We start from the raw sequence: 17,728 nt of genomic DNA, 5'->3' as shown, positions 1-17,728 counted from the left end.
GCATGATTTGATCAGCGTTAGAGCTGCAGCGGGTGAAGGCAGCCCTGGAGGGATCGGTCTGGTGTTCGGTTTCTCCTTTGGTCCCAGCCGATACGTTTTAGCTTAAAAGTGAGATTAAAGCCCAGGAAACCGACAGAAGCGACAATCGGCCCCCTTTTTAGAGGAATGCCCAAGACAAACAGGAGGAGTGAATGGCCGTTTGATTGATAAGTCCAGCGCCAATGGGAAAGTCGGACAGTCGCTATGGGCGTGGCCGTATCCAAGAAGTGTTCTAGGGGGCGGGACTTCCTGCAGGGCTGCTGTTGGATGGCCGAAGCCTGTAGGTGACACGTATCTAAAGTTAAAGGCACCGTTTAGGCCGCGCTGCTCCCGCTGACACTTTTAGAAAAAAAGCCTCCTGCGTGTTGCCTTTTGCTTTCGCTGGCTAAATCGGCTCTTCCATCTATTCAACTTCGGAAAGTGAAAGTTTAGCGTTTCTGAAGTCTGTCCTGCGAGTTTCCTCCAAACGGGGAACAAATAAAGAAGAAAGAAAAAAGACGGGACAAACTTGGCAACATAGTTCTGCAAGTAGCAATAATTACAGATGTTAGGCTTCTTGCATGAATAAGTTGATCGATGGAGAGTGTTTACGCTGCAACGATTTAACTTGATCCCTTGGTGACGGTTTTAGTTATGCAGGAGGAAAATTAAAAAGGACAAACCCCAAAAAAGGTAGGGAGGCGGGGCGGGGGGGGAAGTTTGTGATTTGGCTTGTTAAGTTTCGGCGGAGGTTTGGGGGCTGCCTGCTCGGGAGGATGGGAAACGGAGTGTGCTCTAGAAGGCAGAAGCGGGTCTTCCAGTCCCTGCTGCTTCTCACCGTGGTCTTCGGCGTCATTTACGGGGGCATGTTCTCCTACGAGCTGCACAAGCAGCTGAAACGGACCGAGGTGCTGGCGATCAAGTACCAGCAGCACCAGGAGTCTCTGTCGGCTCAGCTGCAAGGTAAACAAGTCCATTCAATATATAAATGTCTCCTATCAAAATCACTTTAATACTTTTTATGCATTTTGCGACTCAGTTTGGACTCTTCATCTGTAGAAACCGAGTTGTTGACTTTTCCCGTCTGGGCGCCTAACTTCTTTTAATTGCTTTGATTTTATTACCTTGCCCCGTGTGCAATGTGGTGTCTGCTCGGTCGCCGTAAATCTAAGTGCCAGACGATATTTGAGCCCCAGAGACAGTAGCCATGCAGAAATAAAGAGAGGAGACGCGCAGGAGGGACCGATAGACCGCAGGCGGCTCTCTCTGATTCTGTGGGATTAGGCAAGTGGATGAAGTGGAGGATCATTGCTCGGGACGGTCTGCGGGGATACAAATAAAGTTTGTGTAATGCCTGGTGATGCCACGTAACTTTCCAGTTAAGGGAAATGATAACTATGAAATGTATATCAGACTTGATGTCACGTTCTGTACTGCCGTCCTATTCCTTTTTAAATCGGCGCATCCAGAACAGTTTCTCCCCATTCTGTCTATCGTAGGCGTAATGAATAGTTTGGTGCTCTCACCTACTTCTGTTAATCCACTGAATACACAAAAAGTCAACAACTGTAGATCAAACATATTTTCAAGATTCGTCGCTGTTGTGCCCTATACCAGTTCCAAACGAGCTTTCCCTGTTTGCGGGTTAAACAGCATTACTTTAGTTGCAAAGAATGTCCTTTTCCTTCTTTGGAAGTATTCTGTATTGCTTCACTAAGTCTATGGGTTTCCAGTTCACAGCTGTTTTTGTTGCTCTCTTGTAATAGAGATAGGTCTGCATTGCTGGAGAAAATAAAAGGGTGCTTGTCCTTTACGTCACCAGCTGCTTTTTCGGCTTGGGCTGTAGGCTCAGGGCGCCTGCCCCTACTTCACCAAACAATGGCAAGATGCTGTGTTTCCATTTTAAACTTGCCGTTTTCATCATAAAGAATTTAACTGGTCTTCAGCTGCAGTTGGGCTTCCTGAGGACCTTCGACCGCCCTTCTGCTGGCTATTGATGTGTGATGTCATCAAGTGCAGGGCTATTCCCTGGTATCTCTTAGGTTCTTGGGTTTAGTAGCCTTGCAGCAGTGGTGCTGGGACCAGGGACACCTACTTTTTGGTTCCCTTGGCTGGCGGGACCACAGGATAGCTGTTATCCTGGACTTTTTGAGGCTGGAGATCACCAAGGCAGGTAACCGACACTGGCTGTCCCATTGGCTGCCCTTTCCCTCCGCCCGATGGCAACGCCAAGCTGTATTATTTACCCCCTGGAGACACCTGAGCTGGATGTGGCAGTGGTACGAGGACCTGCTTTGAGGGAGCTACCCATCAGACGTGGCTCCCCTGACTGGCAGAGCTCGGGTCAGCATGGGCAGAGGAAGGTGTGCCGCCGGAGCCCCGACCCCTATGGCACTGAAAAGGGGATGTCGCCCTTCCGCAACTTCTGTGTCCCCCCCCCAATCACATGGTCACAGCCCCTTTGACACACAGACACCCCCCCACACACACACACTAGTTCCTGATTTTCCATTCATTCTTTCTGCATTCCTTGCATTTTATATATACACTCAGCTGCTCTATCCTAATCTTGAGGTTGCAATATAATGCACCCAGAGAGACAGTACAGACAGATTAAAATGCATCAAGTATTTCTGCGTATTTTTGGCTGTTGGCCCTTGACAGAGACAAAAGCAGACTGTAAAATGACCTTAGACCCTGACAGATCTGGACTTTCCGTCCGCTGCCGTTTTTGTTTTTGGTAACTAGTGGATCATTAATAAGCGTGTTCAGCTTATTTTGTGGGTTAAAGCTGCAGGTTCCTGTTATCTGTTACCCCTTGGATGCTTGGATATATTCATCCGGCTCCCTCCGTCACTCTTTTCGAACAGAATCCACCCACCCTGTTCGTTATGCATCACTGCATCGGTTGTTTCTCTGTTAATTATTCAATTCTGCCCTGTGCCGTGGGAAAGCCTTGTCTTCCGAACTGAAAATGAACTGCAAGTGGAGGGGTTTGTCGATCTAAAATTTGTGGGGGGTGCACATGAATCCCACATCACATTGTCCCGTCAGTGACTCATCCTCGTGAGACAGATGCACGTCTCCCCGTCCGAGATTCCGGGCTGTAGAATGATGAATCTACAGGATCCGTATGTAACGGTCCCCCTCCGATCTCAGGCTGCTTCCGTGCATTTTTGGGATCCGCAGTCACGTCGTCTGCACCTGCATGCGGCGGGATTGGGGAAGCCAGTGCTTTAATGGCCGTGGAACACCCGGTAAGGCTGGTGCAGCGGTGGGTTTGTGTCCCCCTAGTGGCAGCTCAGAGTACACACAGACTATGTCAGACGAATGATGTAAAGGGCGCAGTGTCTTTCGGAAGGGATTGTCTGAGTGATGCTAGTTTCATTGGAGTGTCCGCTTTCATCTTCTGGGTGTTGCTCATGTGGGAACGTGGAGCCGTGTTCAACGTGCCTACAAGACCAAGGAAATAAAGTGACTCTTTCCAAAGGAGCCATGACTTCAGAAACTCGGGGAGGTATGGACCCCTCAGCCTGGTGGCCAGTCTCTCAACAAAGCTGCTTCCATGAAGCTAACTCACCCGTGGTTTGTGCTTGACCAGAAGTTAGTGCTGCTCTTTTTTCACTGTAAAGCAGTAACAGTGCATGGGTATCTGACTAGCGTTTCCCAGTGCAAACCATTTCTAGGTGGTTTTCCTCCCCCTTCTCATCACCTGCATTTTGATGGATCTTCTGGGCAGGCACTCTGGCAGCGATTAGTCATGCCTGCCTGGGAACTTGGCAGTCCTTGACGTGGACTGCGATCTTTCTGCTGTGGGTGGCCCCCTGGAGGTGGGGATATGGGGGCTGGGGCTGGTGGTGAGTGGGAAGATGCATTTCCTGTTTGGTGTGTTGGTTCTCGGGGGTGTGACTGATGCTGCTTCCTGCCGCCTGTTACTGTGAAGGATAATCATGGGCTCATAATAGCTGGAATTAAAATTCTCAGATTAACATCTTGGGAGGAGTGGACAGGGTCAGGTCATATGACATCATCCAGCTATTTGGCAGGGGGCTTGGAGGGGCTTTTACACTGACCAGGGCTCTTAGTCGTGGGGGACATCGTGTGCCTCTTGGGGACTGGCCAAATTGCCGGCCTGCTCAGGACTGGCACTGCTGGATGGGGAGGTGACGTCATCACGCACGAGGATTGGCGATGAGTTGAAGGACTGGGCTGGGGAACAACCAGACTTAGACAAAGAAGCTGCACCTGCAGGTACTGTGGGTGACGTCAGAGCCATAGAGTGTGGTCTGGGCCTCCGCCTTTGGAAATGACGACTTCATCAGTGCCCACTGGGCGCGTGCCTTTGCTGTCACATGGTTGGATGCCTATGACTCGGGGGGGGGGGGGGGGGCAGGCAGCCTTTGTGGGCATTGGAAGAAAACATCCGATTTCATATTCGGAATGAGGCCTGCGCCGGGTTGCTCTTGGCGGATCTGACTCCTTGTGGGACGTGTTCATCTCCAGCGTCCATGGGGCCTCATTTCCTCTAAAGTTGGCCCTCCCAGGAGAGAGGGAGGGTACCGCCATGGTGATGGGGGAGGGCAACGCAAGCAGGGACGCACCCCTGCCTCCCGCTGGTGTGCGAGGGCCGCGGATTCACGGCCTCTGTCTCTCTCCCTCCGCAGTGGTGTATGAGCACCGGTCCCGGCTGGAGAAGTCCCTGCAGAAGGAGCGCTTGGAGCACAAGAAGGCCAAAGAAGGTGGGAGTCTGACGCCCCCTGCTGGTCCCTCACTGCCTTCCTGTTTACCTTCTAACCCCTAAGGCTCACACTGCCACTGCTAATGACCTCTCTGACCAGCTGGGCTTACTGGTAACCAGATCAACCTTTTATTTGCTATTCTAATACCTTTTTAATTTTGTTTTTAAAGATTATCTTGTGTACAAACTTGAATCTCAGCAAACCCTGAACAAAGAGAAGGTAAGCTAACTGCTAACTCCTTTCCTTCATGGTGTTTCTATTAAATGCATATTGATACTTCGTCTTCATTGGTCACCCATCTTCCCACTGTTCAGATTCTGAATTTCGAAAATGCACCCCCATCCCATCAAAACTCTAATTAATTGATAACTGTCTATCAGGGTGGTGGGGGAGGGGGGGTTCCTGGGACCTTTCTGCATGTTGAAAACCCATTAATGGTGAAATATGTTACACTGTATTTCTTTGTCTGTTTTTTAAACAGCAAGATGCCGGCACCAGGTTTCACTCCTTGCATGTGCAACACCAGATGTTGAAGGTGAGCAGGGGGGGGCACAAATAAGAGATGCTGAGTTTGTGATTTTGGCTGCATTCAGCCCTGACCCCCACGACCCCCTCCTGGTGATGTGCAGTCATAACACCAGCTGCACACAGGACACCCATTTCCATGTGCACAATGACCTGGGGGGGGGGGGGTGGAGTTACCATAATCCAGAACAAATTGAGGTCAGTGTAACTGGCCTGTCTCTGTAACGAAGTTAGTCTTATGACAGACAGGATGATTGTCCAATCAGGATGCTTGGAAGAAGGGGGGGGGGGGTCGTCTGTCCTGCCTGTCATCCTGTGAAAGTAAAACCAATCAGTAGCATCTTCCAAGGACACGATAGGAAAGAGGGGAAAAAAAGTCATGTCTCAGTATTAGTAAATGAAGTAAGGAGATTTTACGGTTGTTGTTGACATGGCAATTTGTGTAATATGCTGCTGATCCACCATGGTGCTAATTATGGGCTGTCCTCACTGCATGCACTCGTCCACCTGTCCCTGCCCCGTGACCGGCAGCAGGAGGTGTCGCTGTATGTAGGGCTCCATCTGCTCCCATGCAGTTTGTCAGGGGCTGGCTGTGGTTCTCCTCGCCACTCCGAGGAGCTCGGAAGCCTTTTATAATGCGCTGGTACCTCTAAACTTTTCTGTGATTTTTGGGAGGTTTGGTTGTGTGTGTTCGGTTTAACCCTCTAGACCTTAATCTTCCATGCAACTCTTAACCTTCTTTTCCAGAACCAACACGACGACATAAAGAAGCAGTTCTTCGAGCTTCAGGAGAAACACCAGGTCCAGAGTGATGACCATGGCAAGGTCCTGGAGGATCACAGGCAGAAATATGACAATCTTCAGCAGACCAAGGAGCTGGAGATCTCCAGGCTCAAAGGTGACTCTCGGGGACCTTCTCGCTCATTAGAGGCGCTGTTGTGATGGCCATCGGTGACTGCAGTGGAATGAGCATGGACCCAATTCAGTGACGTGAAACACAACTTGCTTAGTTGTTCTTAGGTCACAGTGCTGCAGGAAAATGATTTTGGATGCGGAAACGGCAGGTGTTCCTCCCAAGTCCACCCTGAGCATCTCCTTTTCATTTCCTGTAACAGAAAATGTGTATAACCTCAGAGAGGAGAACAAGCAGCTGAGGAAGGCCCATCAGGACGTTCACATACAGCTGCAGGATGCCCGGGTGAGGGCTGGCCCCAGAGGCTTCTGGGAAATGGGGCGGGGCCACAGATACTTGTGGCTTACTGGCCAGATAATTACCTTGGGTGCGCATTCAATGTAAAATAGCGGATAACAACATTATGTAATATTTTTCTGTCTACTTTTTCATATAGTGAAAATTGCTATGTTTAATGAATGTTCCATTAATGGAAGGGAGATGAAGTCATGCTAGTTGTTACAGTTCAGCTCTGGGTGGGAATGAAAAACTCTAAACCGACTGGAGAAGCATGTCAAGAAAGTCTGCTGGGAGAATTGTGTGATCAATACTCCATTTGCAAAATGTCCAATGTAGCATCAACAGAAGAATTTAAAGTCCTCTCATGACCAACTCGCACTGACACTAGAAGACCACAAGAATGCACTGGCTGCTGCACAGGTCAGAGCGCGACGGCAGGGTGGTCTACAGGGGGCGCTCTGCCTCCCCCCCCCCGAGTGTCGGTGCATGACTTGCATGCCGCATTTTAATGATGGAGCACAAAGGCTGACTTTGTTCACTGAGGGCGGGGGAGGGGGGGGGGACCTGGTTTGAATGTGACTTCACTGTCTTTGGTGGGAAGCTCAGGTTTAGCTTGCTTACACCCCCCCTGCCCCTGCTGTTGCCCCCCCCCCCCACTTACTGAATACCGCCTCCTCCGTGCCTAATTGGACAGTCTGCACGTAAACATTTTTTGGGAAACAGTAGAAGATGCACCTGCAGACCTCCAGTTTTAGGCTAATTTAGTAAAGATTCATGTCTTGTGTGTTTATGATGCAACACTCTAGCACCTCCTGTGGTGCCCTCATGGAAGTGCATCCATAATTTTGTGAGCAATCGGCAGGCCTGTGGGACATGCAGAGAGAATGCTAAATATTTTGGTCTGAGGAAGTGACCAGTCTCATGTAGTCAGACTGTTACTGGGACTGCCACTCGTTTGCCAGCTCCGGCCTGTGGTCAGGAGGGTGGCGTCTGGGTGCAGACCATGTGACCAAGAAGGGATTGGACTTAATCTGTGTTCTCTCATCCTTAGGCTACCACAGTTTGCTCTGCATGCATGCGGTCGCCCCCAGTATGTTGACCCACGACCTCTGACCCTGTAACCTCAGCCTGGATGGGGATGTGATTAGCTGTCATACCTGCCTGATTCCGAAGAACCCGCTACTAACCCTCTCCGCTGTCCCTGATTTAACCCTCCTCTGTTTGCCCGTTCAGAGATCACCTATCTAACCCTGCTCCTCTTGCTGGTGGTGGTATGTCTCCTTCCACCCTTGACCTGTAGAATGCAGTGTCTCGTGTGAGATGTATCAGACCTTTAACTTCTAGGCAAAAAATGGGCCAAACCCAAATTGCACAGTCTTTAAGCTTTAAGCCATTTTTTGCCCAGGAGTGTAGAGTGTCAAGTATCTTTTTTGTTTAGGGCTGCATCCCAAACATCGAGTGTGGATCTTTTCAAGATGCTGTTGATCGCTCATGGTTTTGTTGCGTTTCTCTGTCATTAAGTACCAAGTGGAGGAGCTGAAGAGGCTAAAGCTATCTCAGAATCGGCCGCTCGGCCCGCAGCAGGCGAACCAACCGACCCCAGCCACGGCGTCCAAGAGCCTGTTCGACCACAAGGGGGAGCTCCAGGCCCACAGGGCGATGGATGCAAAGCTAGAGGTAGGGATTGCGGGGCTGCGGCCGGCTTGTCCTGTCGCCAGGTGTCGCTGACGTGCGGTTTCTGTAGCAGCCGCAGCCGCAGGACCCCCGGGAGGAGAAACCTCAGGAGGAACGGCGGACAGAGCTGGCGGAGGAGGAGATGGCACAAGTGGGGCAGCCCCAGGAAGAGGAGGACGAGGAGGGAATGGAGGAGAGGGCACAACCCAACCAGCCAGACGAAAACGCTCTTGACCACGAGCACGGTCTGCACCAGGAAATGGCGGTAAGTAGTCCCAGCAGAAACAAAACTACCTCCTGAAGTCAGCCAATCAGAAGCTGGTGATGTAATGAGCTTCGTGATCACGTGATCAGTGTTGAATATCAGTTGCGGTGCATTGCAGGAGCATGGCCCGGCTCCGGCCCAGGGGCGGGTCAAGTCTGCCTACGAAGCGCAGCTGGAGCAGCAACGTCTGGCCGCGCAGCAGGATGCGGAGCGCAGGCAGCTGCAACTGCGCCAGGAGGCCCTGCACCAGCAGCAGCTGCGCGAGCAGGCGGAGCGGGAGCGGCATGTGCGGCAGCTGCGGGAGCAGGAGGAGGAGCAGCACCGTCAGGCCGACCGCAGGGAGAAGCTGCTGCAGGAGGAGCACCTGAGGTCAGAAGTCGAGACTCACGGAGGAGGCGCGTCAAGGCGGCGATTCTGTGTATTTCGAGCCAGTTTATGCAGTGACTGTTTCCACTTCCTGAGAGCATGTTTGTAATCTGTGACACTCAGGCGCAGAAGTCAGTACGAGAACATGGACACAGATGTGGGTCGGGATGAAGAGGAACCGCACGATGGGGCAGAGCGAGGTACGGCCCGACCTTGGACCTTGAAGTGAAATGTGTCAGCAATTTCTTACATATTAAAATTAAATATACTTTTCTAATAATTAGAAAAGTTTATATGCATGCATTGTGTTCCTAAGGGATCTGGCGTGTGTGTGTGTGTGTGTGTGTGGGTGTGTGTGTGGTCCAGGTATATCTTAACTTGTGGGGACCACATGTCCCCACAACGTGATGAATACCTGTTCTTTTTTTTACCTTATGGGGACCAGTTTCCTTGTCCCCATATGGGAAAACTATATTTTATAAAACTCTGTGTCTGCAATGACTTATGGTTAGGGCTGGGTAGGGGTTAAGGTTGTCATAGATAGCATTAGCATTTTTCCCATAGAAATGAATGAGCATAAGCATGTGTTTACCCTACGTGTGTGTGTGTGATCGTTTTTCTGTGTTGCAGAGACGGACACCCAGGCTCTCCACCAGAAGGACGTGAATGAGGAGGACCAGGAGCATCATCACCAGGTCTGAACACTCCTCCAGCTCTGCACTCCTGAAATTTTATGTTAGGTTTTGCTCTTATTGTCAGGAAAGTTGGTCTTACACCAGTCAGTACTCATCCTAGAGCCCGGCTGAGGATCTGAACCCAGAGGACGACCCGAACAACCAGGGTGAAGATGAGCTGGAGGAGGCAGGACAGCAGCAGCAGGTAGGGGGCGGCTGTTTGGGCCCCGGGGGGGAGGAAGGCTGGGCCCCGGGGGGGAGGAAGGCTGGGCCCCGGGGGGGAGGAAGGCTGGGCCCCGGGCCCCAGAAGGCTGTATTGACTGTGTCGTGGTCTGATTGGCACAGATGGTTGGAAACCCTGATCAGCAGGAGGACAACCTTGATGAGCAGTACCAAGAGGAAGGAGAAGATGAGGTCATCTGCCCCCCCCCCCCCCCCCCCCCACACACACACACACACACACACACACACACACACACACACACACACACACACAAGCAGACACATGTGCGCATGCACAGATGCCAGAACGAGTACCACCGAGATTGTGTAATGACCTCTGAATTGATGAGTGATTATACAAACCCAGACTAAGACCTGATCCTCCTTTAGGTCCAGGAGGACTTGGCTGTGGCTGCAGCACATCAGAAACAGGAAGGGGAGGAGGAAGAAGACCCTTACAACGAGGAGAATGGAGAGGGCGTGAGTCAATGTGCAGTTCTGTTCCGTGAAGGATGAGGTTTGCGCTTTGTAACATTTCCACAAACGCATTAGACTGAGCCCATCTCATTATGCCTTCACCGTTTACAAGGCTTGTTCACTGGCCTGTTTAAGTAACTGATCCTTTAGAGAAGGAATTCATTTTACTTGAGGTTTGTTTTAATTGATGTCTTTTTGGCTGACAGGTAGGCTGGGGGGAGTGGTCTGGTTCATTTGTAATGACGGCAGCCCGCCTGGACTGCAGAGTTTGGGTTGCCAGGTTTGCAGCAGAGGGAAGCTCCCCCCAGCTACGCAGTCAAAACAGTGACCATAGCCTGTTTTACTGAACCTCATTCTCTGTTAGACCACGGTTTTACTTGTTTGAAAATGCCTCCTCTACTCTGTGAAATGTACATCGTTTGACTTTTTTTTTTTTAAAATAACACTCCATTAATTACAAAATTTACATTTAAAAGTGGATTGCCCCCGTCCTGAACGTAATTGTTTTTGAACTACAAGAGGCTCAACAGCTGTAACACTCCCCCCCTGTAACACACAGCTAGTTTCACAACAGACATTGTAATCAAAGATGTGAAAGACACATCAATAAAGCTGACTTACATGGTGGGGTTATGTAGACGTCCCAGAGTGACAGCGTAGTGTCTCCTGACCTCATTGACCAGCATCCGTGGTCTCCTCCTGGGGCAGCCGTGTCCACTGAGCCCTGCTCAGGTGGTTCTTCTCTTCTCGCGCCACGTGAGGAGGACGGCTCCTCCCATACTTAGAAATTAAGATCTTTGAGAAGATCCATTGTTAAAAGGCATCTGAGTAAGTCATGGCGGCCGCCTCTTTATCAACGGACTCGGTTCTTGGATGAGCTGGCATCCGTCTCGCGCGTTCGCTCTGAAGACACCATAACGTCTGAAGCTGACGTCCTCAAAAAGCCGCCCGTGACCTTGTTTACGAGCACGTGGGTGAAAATACCGCCTCCCCCCACTGCGTGCAGCTGGCGGCCCGGTGAGAGCCAAGGTCACGGCAGCGAGGGGGTGGAGACCGTGTTCGGGCACCGAGTCGACCATAATCCACCCGGACGCGTCACCTCTAGTGATCTAGCAGTCTCAGCGGGTAACTGGCTGAAAACATGAAAAAAGAGCCGGTATTTGCAGTGATGAGGAGATGCAGGTGACTAACAGGCAGAAGTATATATAACGTCTGTGATGGGGGGGCAAGATGAACGCTTACTGCCCCTTCCTCAGCGTTTGCTTACAGGGTCGGTCTTGCTGTGTGCAAATCATTTGTCATTTGACACATTTCATTTCGCATCACACACATCTGTACGAATGATAGGAAGTGCGAGAGCAAGACCTACTGTTTTACCAAGATAGGTAGTGCTTTTAAAAGACGCTGTGTCAGCGATGGGAAGGATGCTGGTTCAAATCCCAGTGTTGGTGCAGTGATGTTACCATTGGGCCTCTGAACATGACCATTTGCCCAGTTGCTCCAGGGACTGTCTGGCCCTACTGAGAAATGTTACGTCAGTTTGGATAAAAGCTTCCACTAAACAAATAAAATGTAAATATATTTTCCTGTGATTCCTGGCCACGGTGCTGATGTGCCCTGTCGCCCCGTGCCGCAGGATGATGCGAGGCGTGATGCCGGGAAGGTGGGCAAGGAACTCAGGAAGGACGTGACGGCCAACGAGGAGGAGAACTACGAAGAGGAGGACGGGGAGGCGGAAGAGGAAGTGACGAAGAACTCGCGGACCAATCGTAGAGCTGAGATGTGAGAGGCGGGAGCGCAGAGAGACTGAACACAGTGCCTTCCGCTGAAGATCGCCGTTCCCTCAGGGTTCTTTTTTAAAATGTTATTTTTTCCTTTTTAAAAGTGGGGGGGGGATGTTTATCTAGAACTTTCCAGTACAGTAGGTGTCCTGTATTCTGGTTGACTGGTCCGTGGTTGCATCCGTCTGGGTTCGGAATCTGTAATGATGGAGGTCATGTTTTTCCAAAGGCCTGGGAATAAGCGGTTCCATGTGACCAGCTGGATCTTTCTGGTCCAGTTAAAACCAGCCACCGCCTGAAACAAATCGCCATGTTCCAAATGATGATGATGGCTGTAAGGTAGATGCATTACCCAAGATGCTTATGTTTTTAAGATTTCTATGTGAAGGTTTGTATTGATCTATTTAATGATGTATTTAATTCTTCAGGTGTCGTTTCTGACAATCATGTCTCCTCCACTATATATATGTGTAAAAGGAGGGTTACTAAGCAACCACTTCTTTGACCTGATTGGCTGCAGCGCTCCCCAAACTTCTAAACGTACCCAAACCCAACGATTAAACTACTGAATGTGGCTGGCGGTGCCTGGCAGCCTGGCACGCGGACGCTCACCCGTGTGTCGCGTTTGTACAGGCGCTGTGGGGGACGCCCGTAATCGTACACTTTTGCTGACAGCGGAATACAAAAATCCACATTCTAGTGGCTGTAAGACTGTTAAGACACAGTGGAGGAATGAGGCAGAGTGATAAGCTGTTGGTTGCTGTACATTTTGGGGGAAGGTCCCCCCCCCCCCCCACCCCCCTTTAATCATTAACCTACACCTTCTCCGTGCTGCATGTAGTAATATTCAGACCGCAGAGGTACCGTAGTAATGGTGAATGTGCTGATGGTGGCTGGCGATGGATTCTCTGGTCTGTGCCCCTCCCATGGTTAGCTGTCCTGCGTGGTGCCTGATGGTCCCCTTTGCTGGGGACCCTCACACACTGTTTCTGTCCATTTTCACATCAAAAGTGTCAGCTGGCCTCTAGGGGTGTGATTATTATTATTTTTTTTTTAAGTAATTCAAAGTTACAGGAGGTATTTTATACTTTTTGTGTTACATGAGGGAGAAATGTGGCCCTCGCCTTTTAAAACGGGGAAACCTTCTGCTATTTATTTCAGATATAATCTCAAATCCTTTATCAGCCATTTTGTTTTCATGTCCCCATAACTATACAGAGGATTGTAAAAGGCGGAGATGCTAAACAATCGATTCCTTTAATCGCTCACGTTCTGCTGTAAAATGTATAGATAAATAAATATCATTTTGTACGTATCTTATGGGGAATCTTCTTTAAAATGCGTGCTGCAGCTCACGGAAGATTCATTGCTCATGCAGTAATGCTGGAGTGTACATCCTGCGCATCTGCGTGGCCTTCAGCAGCGGCCTTGAGCTGGACTCGTTCCTGCGGCTCTAAGCGCCCGCATTCATCGCCGTACATTAAAAATAGCTCCAAAAATGAATGTGTGGTATTTATAAGGCAAGAAAGTGATTCGCATTGGCAGGTTGGGGGGGGGGGGCTCATGTTTCCATGGCTACTGGCTTGACGTGCTCCTAAAGGAGTGGGGAAGTAGCTTGATGTTACGAAACCCTTCACAAAGGCACGGCGACGTGGATGTACGACCTCTCGCTGACTCTGTAATCGCTCACTCGTGTCTGCGGGGGCGCCCCTGGGCAGCCATGGGGCAGGGGCAGTGGGGGTTCTGCCACGGAGCCAGATCGCTGCACGCCAGCAGGTGTGAGGAGCACTCCTCCGCCGCTTCTGGAAGCCTTCCAGCGCCCCTGATGGTTAAACACATGCTTTCGTTTCAGTTTAAGAGCAAGAACATAAGGTTGGGTTTCGTTTAATGCTCTGTGGGTTGTTTAATGCAGAAAAACTACTATAGCATATGTGCTTTAACTATACAGATTAAAGTGCTGTGGTTCTGTAACATCTCTGCCTGGTCAATCAGCATCACTGCAGAACTCCTGGAGATGTTAAATGATCCCATTGAGCTGTAGAGATGACCTTGTGTCCCATTCATTTGAATAGATTATTGGATGACTCCCTAGCTATTGTCACTTCTATTGGCAGATCCAGGTAAGAGGAAAGGCAGTGTCTTCTGAGGGGGTCCCTGTCAATGATGAAATGAAAACTGGAAGTGAAGATGGCGGGGGGGGGGGTGCGGGATTGGGGTGTGAAGCTCGCCCAGCAATGATCGCCACGGTCTCCAGTCACCAGGTCAACTTTTGAGCGGAAATGATATAAACACCGTTTAAACAAAATGCTCAACATGCTTTGCAAATGCATTTTGGGTCAAGCTAGTGACTGGAGCCATAATGTCTCTCTGGGTTGAGATGGTGTTTAAACGTGTTGAATACAGTGAAGTGAGAAAAGTCTCTTGGGGGGTGTGTATGAGCGAGAGAGAGAAAAGGCTGAAATGCCTTGTTTACATGAGTATAGTGTGGCTTTGTCCCGATGACATTGTATCAGTATCGTGTGACTGATTTTATCTGGCTGCTGGGAGATCAGGAATCATGTCATGTCACCACAGAACAGCAGCAGAGAAATGATCACAAGTGTTCGTTTGGAAGATGTTTTTAATGAGCAGTGGCATTTACCTACACAGAACAGCTAGCACGATCTTCACGCCGGGCCTAAGCTTCTAAATCCGGATGTTTTCATCTGCTAAACTGCATTCTGCATCTCTAATGTTACATGATTGGGAGACGACAGAAATCGCGACTGTGCAGGGCTGGAGATCAGGAGATTCTCTTTGAGGCCACATCTCTGAAGGGTCTGGACCACCGGTGGCTAGCAGCTGATACAGACCCAGCTCACAGTATGGTGCATGTTCGTGATGGAGCAGGCGGACAGCGAGGACTGGAGTCTTCTGGCAGTTTGGGGATCCCGTCGAGCACTTTGAGTTTTGGCAGGCAGGAGAACACACTGTGGGAGCGGGAGGGACATGGATTTTAGGGGAAACCGTTAGTGGACTCCAGTAAGCAGCTGAAACGCCACCCACCATAACCACAGCTTCCCTACAACACCGAAGACGGATGCTTTGAAGATGATCCAGGCTTTGAGATCCATGTTGCGTTTGACCATACTGAGAAAAAAGACACTTGATATAATGTTGATTTACTGACCTGCAGGGACAATCTGAAATATTTTAGTCTAATTGCTTCAGAGGCACTGGCCAGATGACCCTGTGCTCTGACCCCAAGCTCCACTCTTGCCTCTAGATGTGACTTTTTCAAAAAGGAGAGCAAGATCTAATGTACTTTTTCCTCCTACTGGTACAAATGGCAAGTAAAGCTTAATTTAATTTCAACTCCTCATATAAAATGTGGACCCCGCTTACCATGCTCGGTAGTCCTGCAGGAAGGCACAGGGGTTCCGACAGAGCGTCAGGGAGTGCAAGGGTGTGGTCCCCAGCAGGACCAGCTCCCCCAGGGCCTCGATGCCATTTTCCGACAGGACCAGGTGCTGGATCTGTGGAATCTTTGGCAGTTGCCGGACTGAGGTCAGGTAGTTCCTGTGCAAGTTTAGGCTTTTGCACCTGAAAAATGTGTCACATGACAAACATGGGATTCTTCAATTTCCATGAGGAAAAAAACCCACAAGTTCACTAAACTTCCAGATTATTCTCGCTAGAGTCCTTCTGAGAAACGTACCTTGGCAGTCGGATAGAACTCAGGTCCCTCAGTGCATTATCCACCAGCTGCAGCTTCTCAACACGGATCAGCCGGCGCAGGATCCGGAAGAAGTTCTCTGACTGATATGGATCACCCAGGTCCTGGAAGGAGAGGTTCAGCTCCTGGTGGGAGAGGTGGGTGGATTCCCACACACACCCAGTTACAGAGACAGGAGTGCACACTGTGGACTGTTTGGCCTGCTATACAAATGGCAGTTTTCAGTGACACACTGGGAGGTGACAGGCAGGACATGGTGCCATGCTGGGGGGGGGGGGGGGGGACAGTGAGGACAGATGTGTTTCTCACCACACAATTCTCCCAATTCTCTTGCAGCCTCTCCTCCCACCTCTCCTTCTCGCCTGCCCTCCTCCTCCTCCTCCTCACATCCTCATGGAAACCTTCCTGTTCCCTCAGATAGAGCTCCTCCTCTGGCGGCCCTGAGTATTACATGAACAATGCCAAACTACTGTATATCGCCAATGTTATTTAATGAAAGTGTTGCGTGGGCAGGCTAGAGAAATGGCAGCAACCTCACCTTCTCTGACCCTGGGGCAGATCAGCTGGTTTCCTTGGACGCCATTCTCATCTAACTTGTGCCAAGAGAGGTACTTGAATCTGCTGGAGGGTAACTGACATGAAACAGAAAAAGCTTTCAGACACGAAAACGGAAAGAGAAACTGGGATAATGCCGGAGTGCCGTCAGATTCATCTGTAATGTGAATCGGATTAAGCCAGAAAGGAAACAGCTGGGGTGTGTTTTGCACGTGGCATTTTCGTAGGGGTGATCTGTCGCCCCCTGCGGCTAAACGCGGGTAGATTGGGGGACTCACGGGTGTGACAACGATGCCAGAATCTGGACTCAGTTCGGCAGAGACCCTCTCCCTGGATATTCGGGCCAGGGGAGAGTCCGAGTCTCCGAGGTCAGAGGACTGAGAGGTGTTGGATTTCTGGAAACTGTTGCCGTTGGTTATCACACCTGAGGACCTGGGGGAGGGGGAAGGCCATTCTGTCACCATACCGGTGCCGTTAAACATCCTTCAACGTATGTGGTTATTTAGGCTATATAGGCTTTATCAGCATATTTACCACGTATTGTCAAAGTGTTATACATAATAATAAACACGCACATCAAACCATATTTCACACACTGAAGAAGCACTAAATGCAGGCGAAACGCCCTAAAATAGCGGACTGCGGTCACAGAACCCGACTGGAAAGGCTACCGAGCGCCTCCATGCCGTTTCGGCTGGTTAGAGTTACGGTGAACCCCGGATTAGGGCCGTAGCCATAACAGCGGGACACCTGAGCAGGTGTAATCTATAACGGTATAAAGGACGCCGAGGACATTAGATACCTCCGAATCGCTCGCTGAACTCGATAATTATGGGACTTTTGTTAAGATACCCCACACGGAGAATTGCACAGAGAAATTCTGGTGTTACTCAATTTATACGGAAAGTCACACGATATCAACAGTATTGAAGATAAGCGTACTGATAAGGATTCGTGCGGTTATACACAGCGTGGGACGTGTTTAAAATTAAAATCATGATAAAGCGCAGCCGGTGTCCTCGCCTTTAGGGAGAGATCCCGGACCTACCTCTCGGACATGTCCCGGTCGGGTCCCGCACCGCAGGCTGGATGGCACAGCGCCGCCGCTTCCCATGGCGCCCCGGCCGAAGCAGGGTGTTCGAGTCGTGGGGGCGGGGCGGGGCAAATTCGGTGTCCGGTCGCAAGCACCGCCCCCAAGACAGGTGCCGCGCTTACAACTCCGGTAGTATCGGATGTATAGTGATCATTCACTAAACAAATATTTAAGCAGCAATATATTATATGTAGGCTATATTGGTTTCATAATCGACAGAGCGTCCAATACAAAAGATATTTAGCTTCTGTTATTGATGCATTTAGTGTTACTAAATGAAACTACAGTTACCCAAAAGACGTCAATTGCGAACCAATTGTTAAATCCTTTAGTAAGGTACTTAACCCCGATTGCTTAAAATCAATTTAACCTGTATAAATGGATGTCGCTCCGGGCAGGGGGAGCCAGATAAGCAACCAAATTAATACATTT

General features: G+C 50.0%; 2 protein-coding genes across 6 annotated transcripts; one reads left to right on the top strand and one right to left on the bottom strand.

Moving 5' to 3' along the window:
• Positions 1–283: 283 nt before the first annotated feature.
• Positions 284–13,248, top strand: golim4a (golgi integral membrane protein 4a). 4 transcript variants are annotated; one of them, XM_023792657.2, is made up of 16 exons: positions 284–981; positions 4,683–4,757; positions 4,927–4,976; positions 5,239–5,292; positions 6,030–6,180; positions 6,398–6,480; positions 7,526–7,564; positions 7,996–8,151; positions 8,219–8,413; positions 8,532–8,782; positions 8,903–8,979; positions 9,410–9,474; positions 9,575–9,658; positions 9,799–9,867; positions 10,066–10,155; positions 11,789–13,248. In XM_023792657.2, the coding sequence occupies exons 1-16, from the start codon at positions 795–797 to the stop codon at positions 11,936–11,938; spliced, it is 1,776 nt and encodes a 591-aa protein (XP_023648425.1). In that variant the 5' UTR covers positions 284–794; the 3' UTR covers positions 11,939–13,248. The 4 variants fall into 4 exon arrangements, with proteins under 4 accessions (XP_023648425.1, XP_072557210.1, XP_023648424.1 ...); XM_072701109.1 differs by lacking the exon at positions 7,526–7,564 and adding an exon at positions 6,811–6,894 and having other exon boundaries at positions 8,222–8,413; XM_023792656.2 differs by lacking the exon at positions 7,526–7,564 and adding an exon at positions 6,811–6,894.
• Positions 13,249–14,535: 1,287 nt separating this feature from the next.
• LOC111833929 (uncharacterized) lies at positions 14,536–17,415 on the bottom strand. 2 transcript variants are annotated; one of them, XM_023792674.2, is made up of 8 exons: positions 17,252–17,415; positions 16,482–16,635; positions 16,187–16,280; positions 15,958–16,088; positions 15,631–15,773; positions 15,318–15,515; positions 14,979–15,062; positions 14,536–14,902 (listed from the first exon to the last, which is right to left on the bottom strand). In XM_023792674.2, the coding sequence occupies exons 1-8, from the start codon at positions 17,260–17,262 to the stop codon at positions 14,791–14,793; spliced, it is 927 nt and encodes a 308-aa protein (XP_023648442.1). In that variant the 5' UTR covers positions 17,263–17,415; the 3' UTR covers positions 14,536–14,790. The 2 variants fall into 2 exon arrangements, with proteins under 2 accessions (XP_023648442.1, XP_023648444.1); XM_023792676.2 differs by lacking the exon at positions 14,979–15,062 and having other exon boundaries at positions 17,252–17,410.
• Positions 17,416–17,728: the final 313 nt, after the last annotated feature.

The sequence above is a fragment of the Paramormyrops kingsleyae genome, chromosome 17 (assembly GCF_048594095.1).
Source record: "Paramormyrops kingsleyae isolate MSU_618 chromosome 17, PKINGS_0.4, whole genome shotgun sequence".
Lineage (NCBI taxonomy): Eukaryota > Metazoa > Chordata > Actinopteri > Osteoglossiformes > Mormyridae > Paramormyrops > Paramormyrops kingsleyae.
The sequence above is the reverse complement of the archived record's forward strand: the minus strand, read 5'-3'. Positions and strand labels throughout refer to the sequence as shown.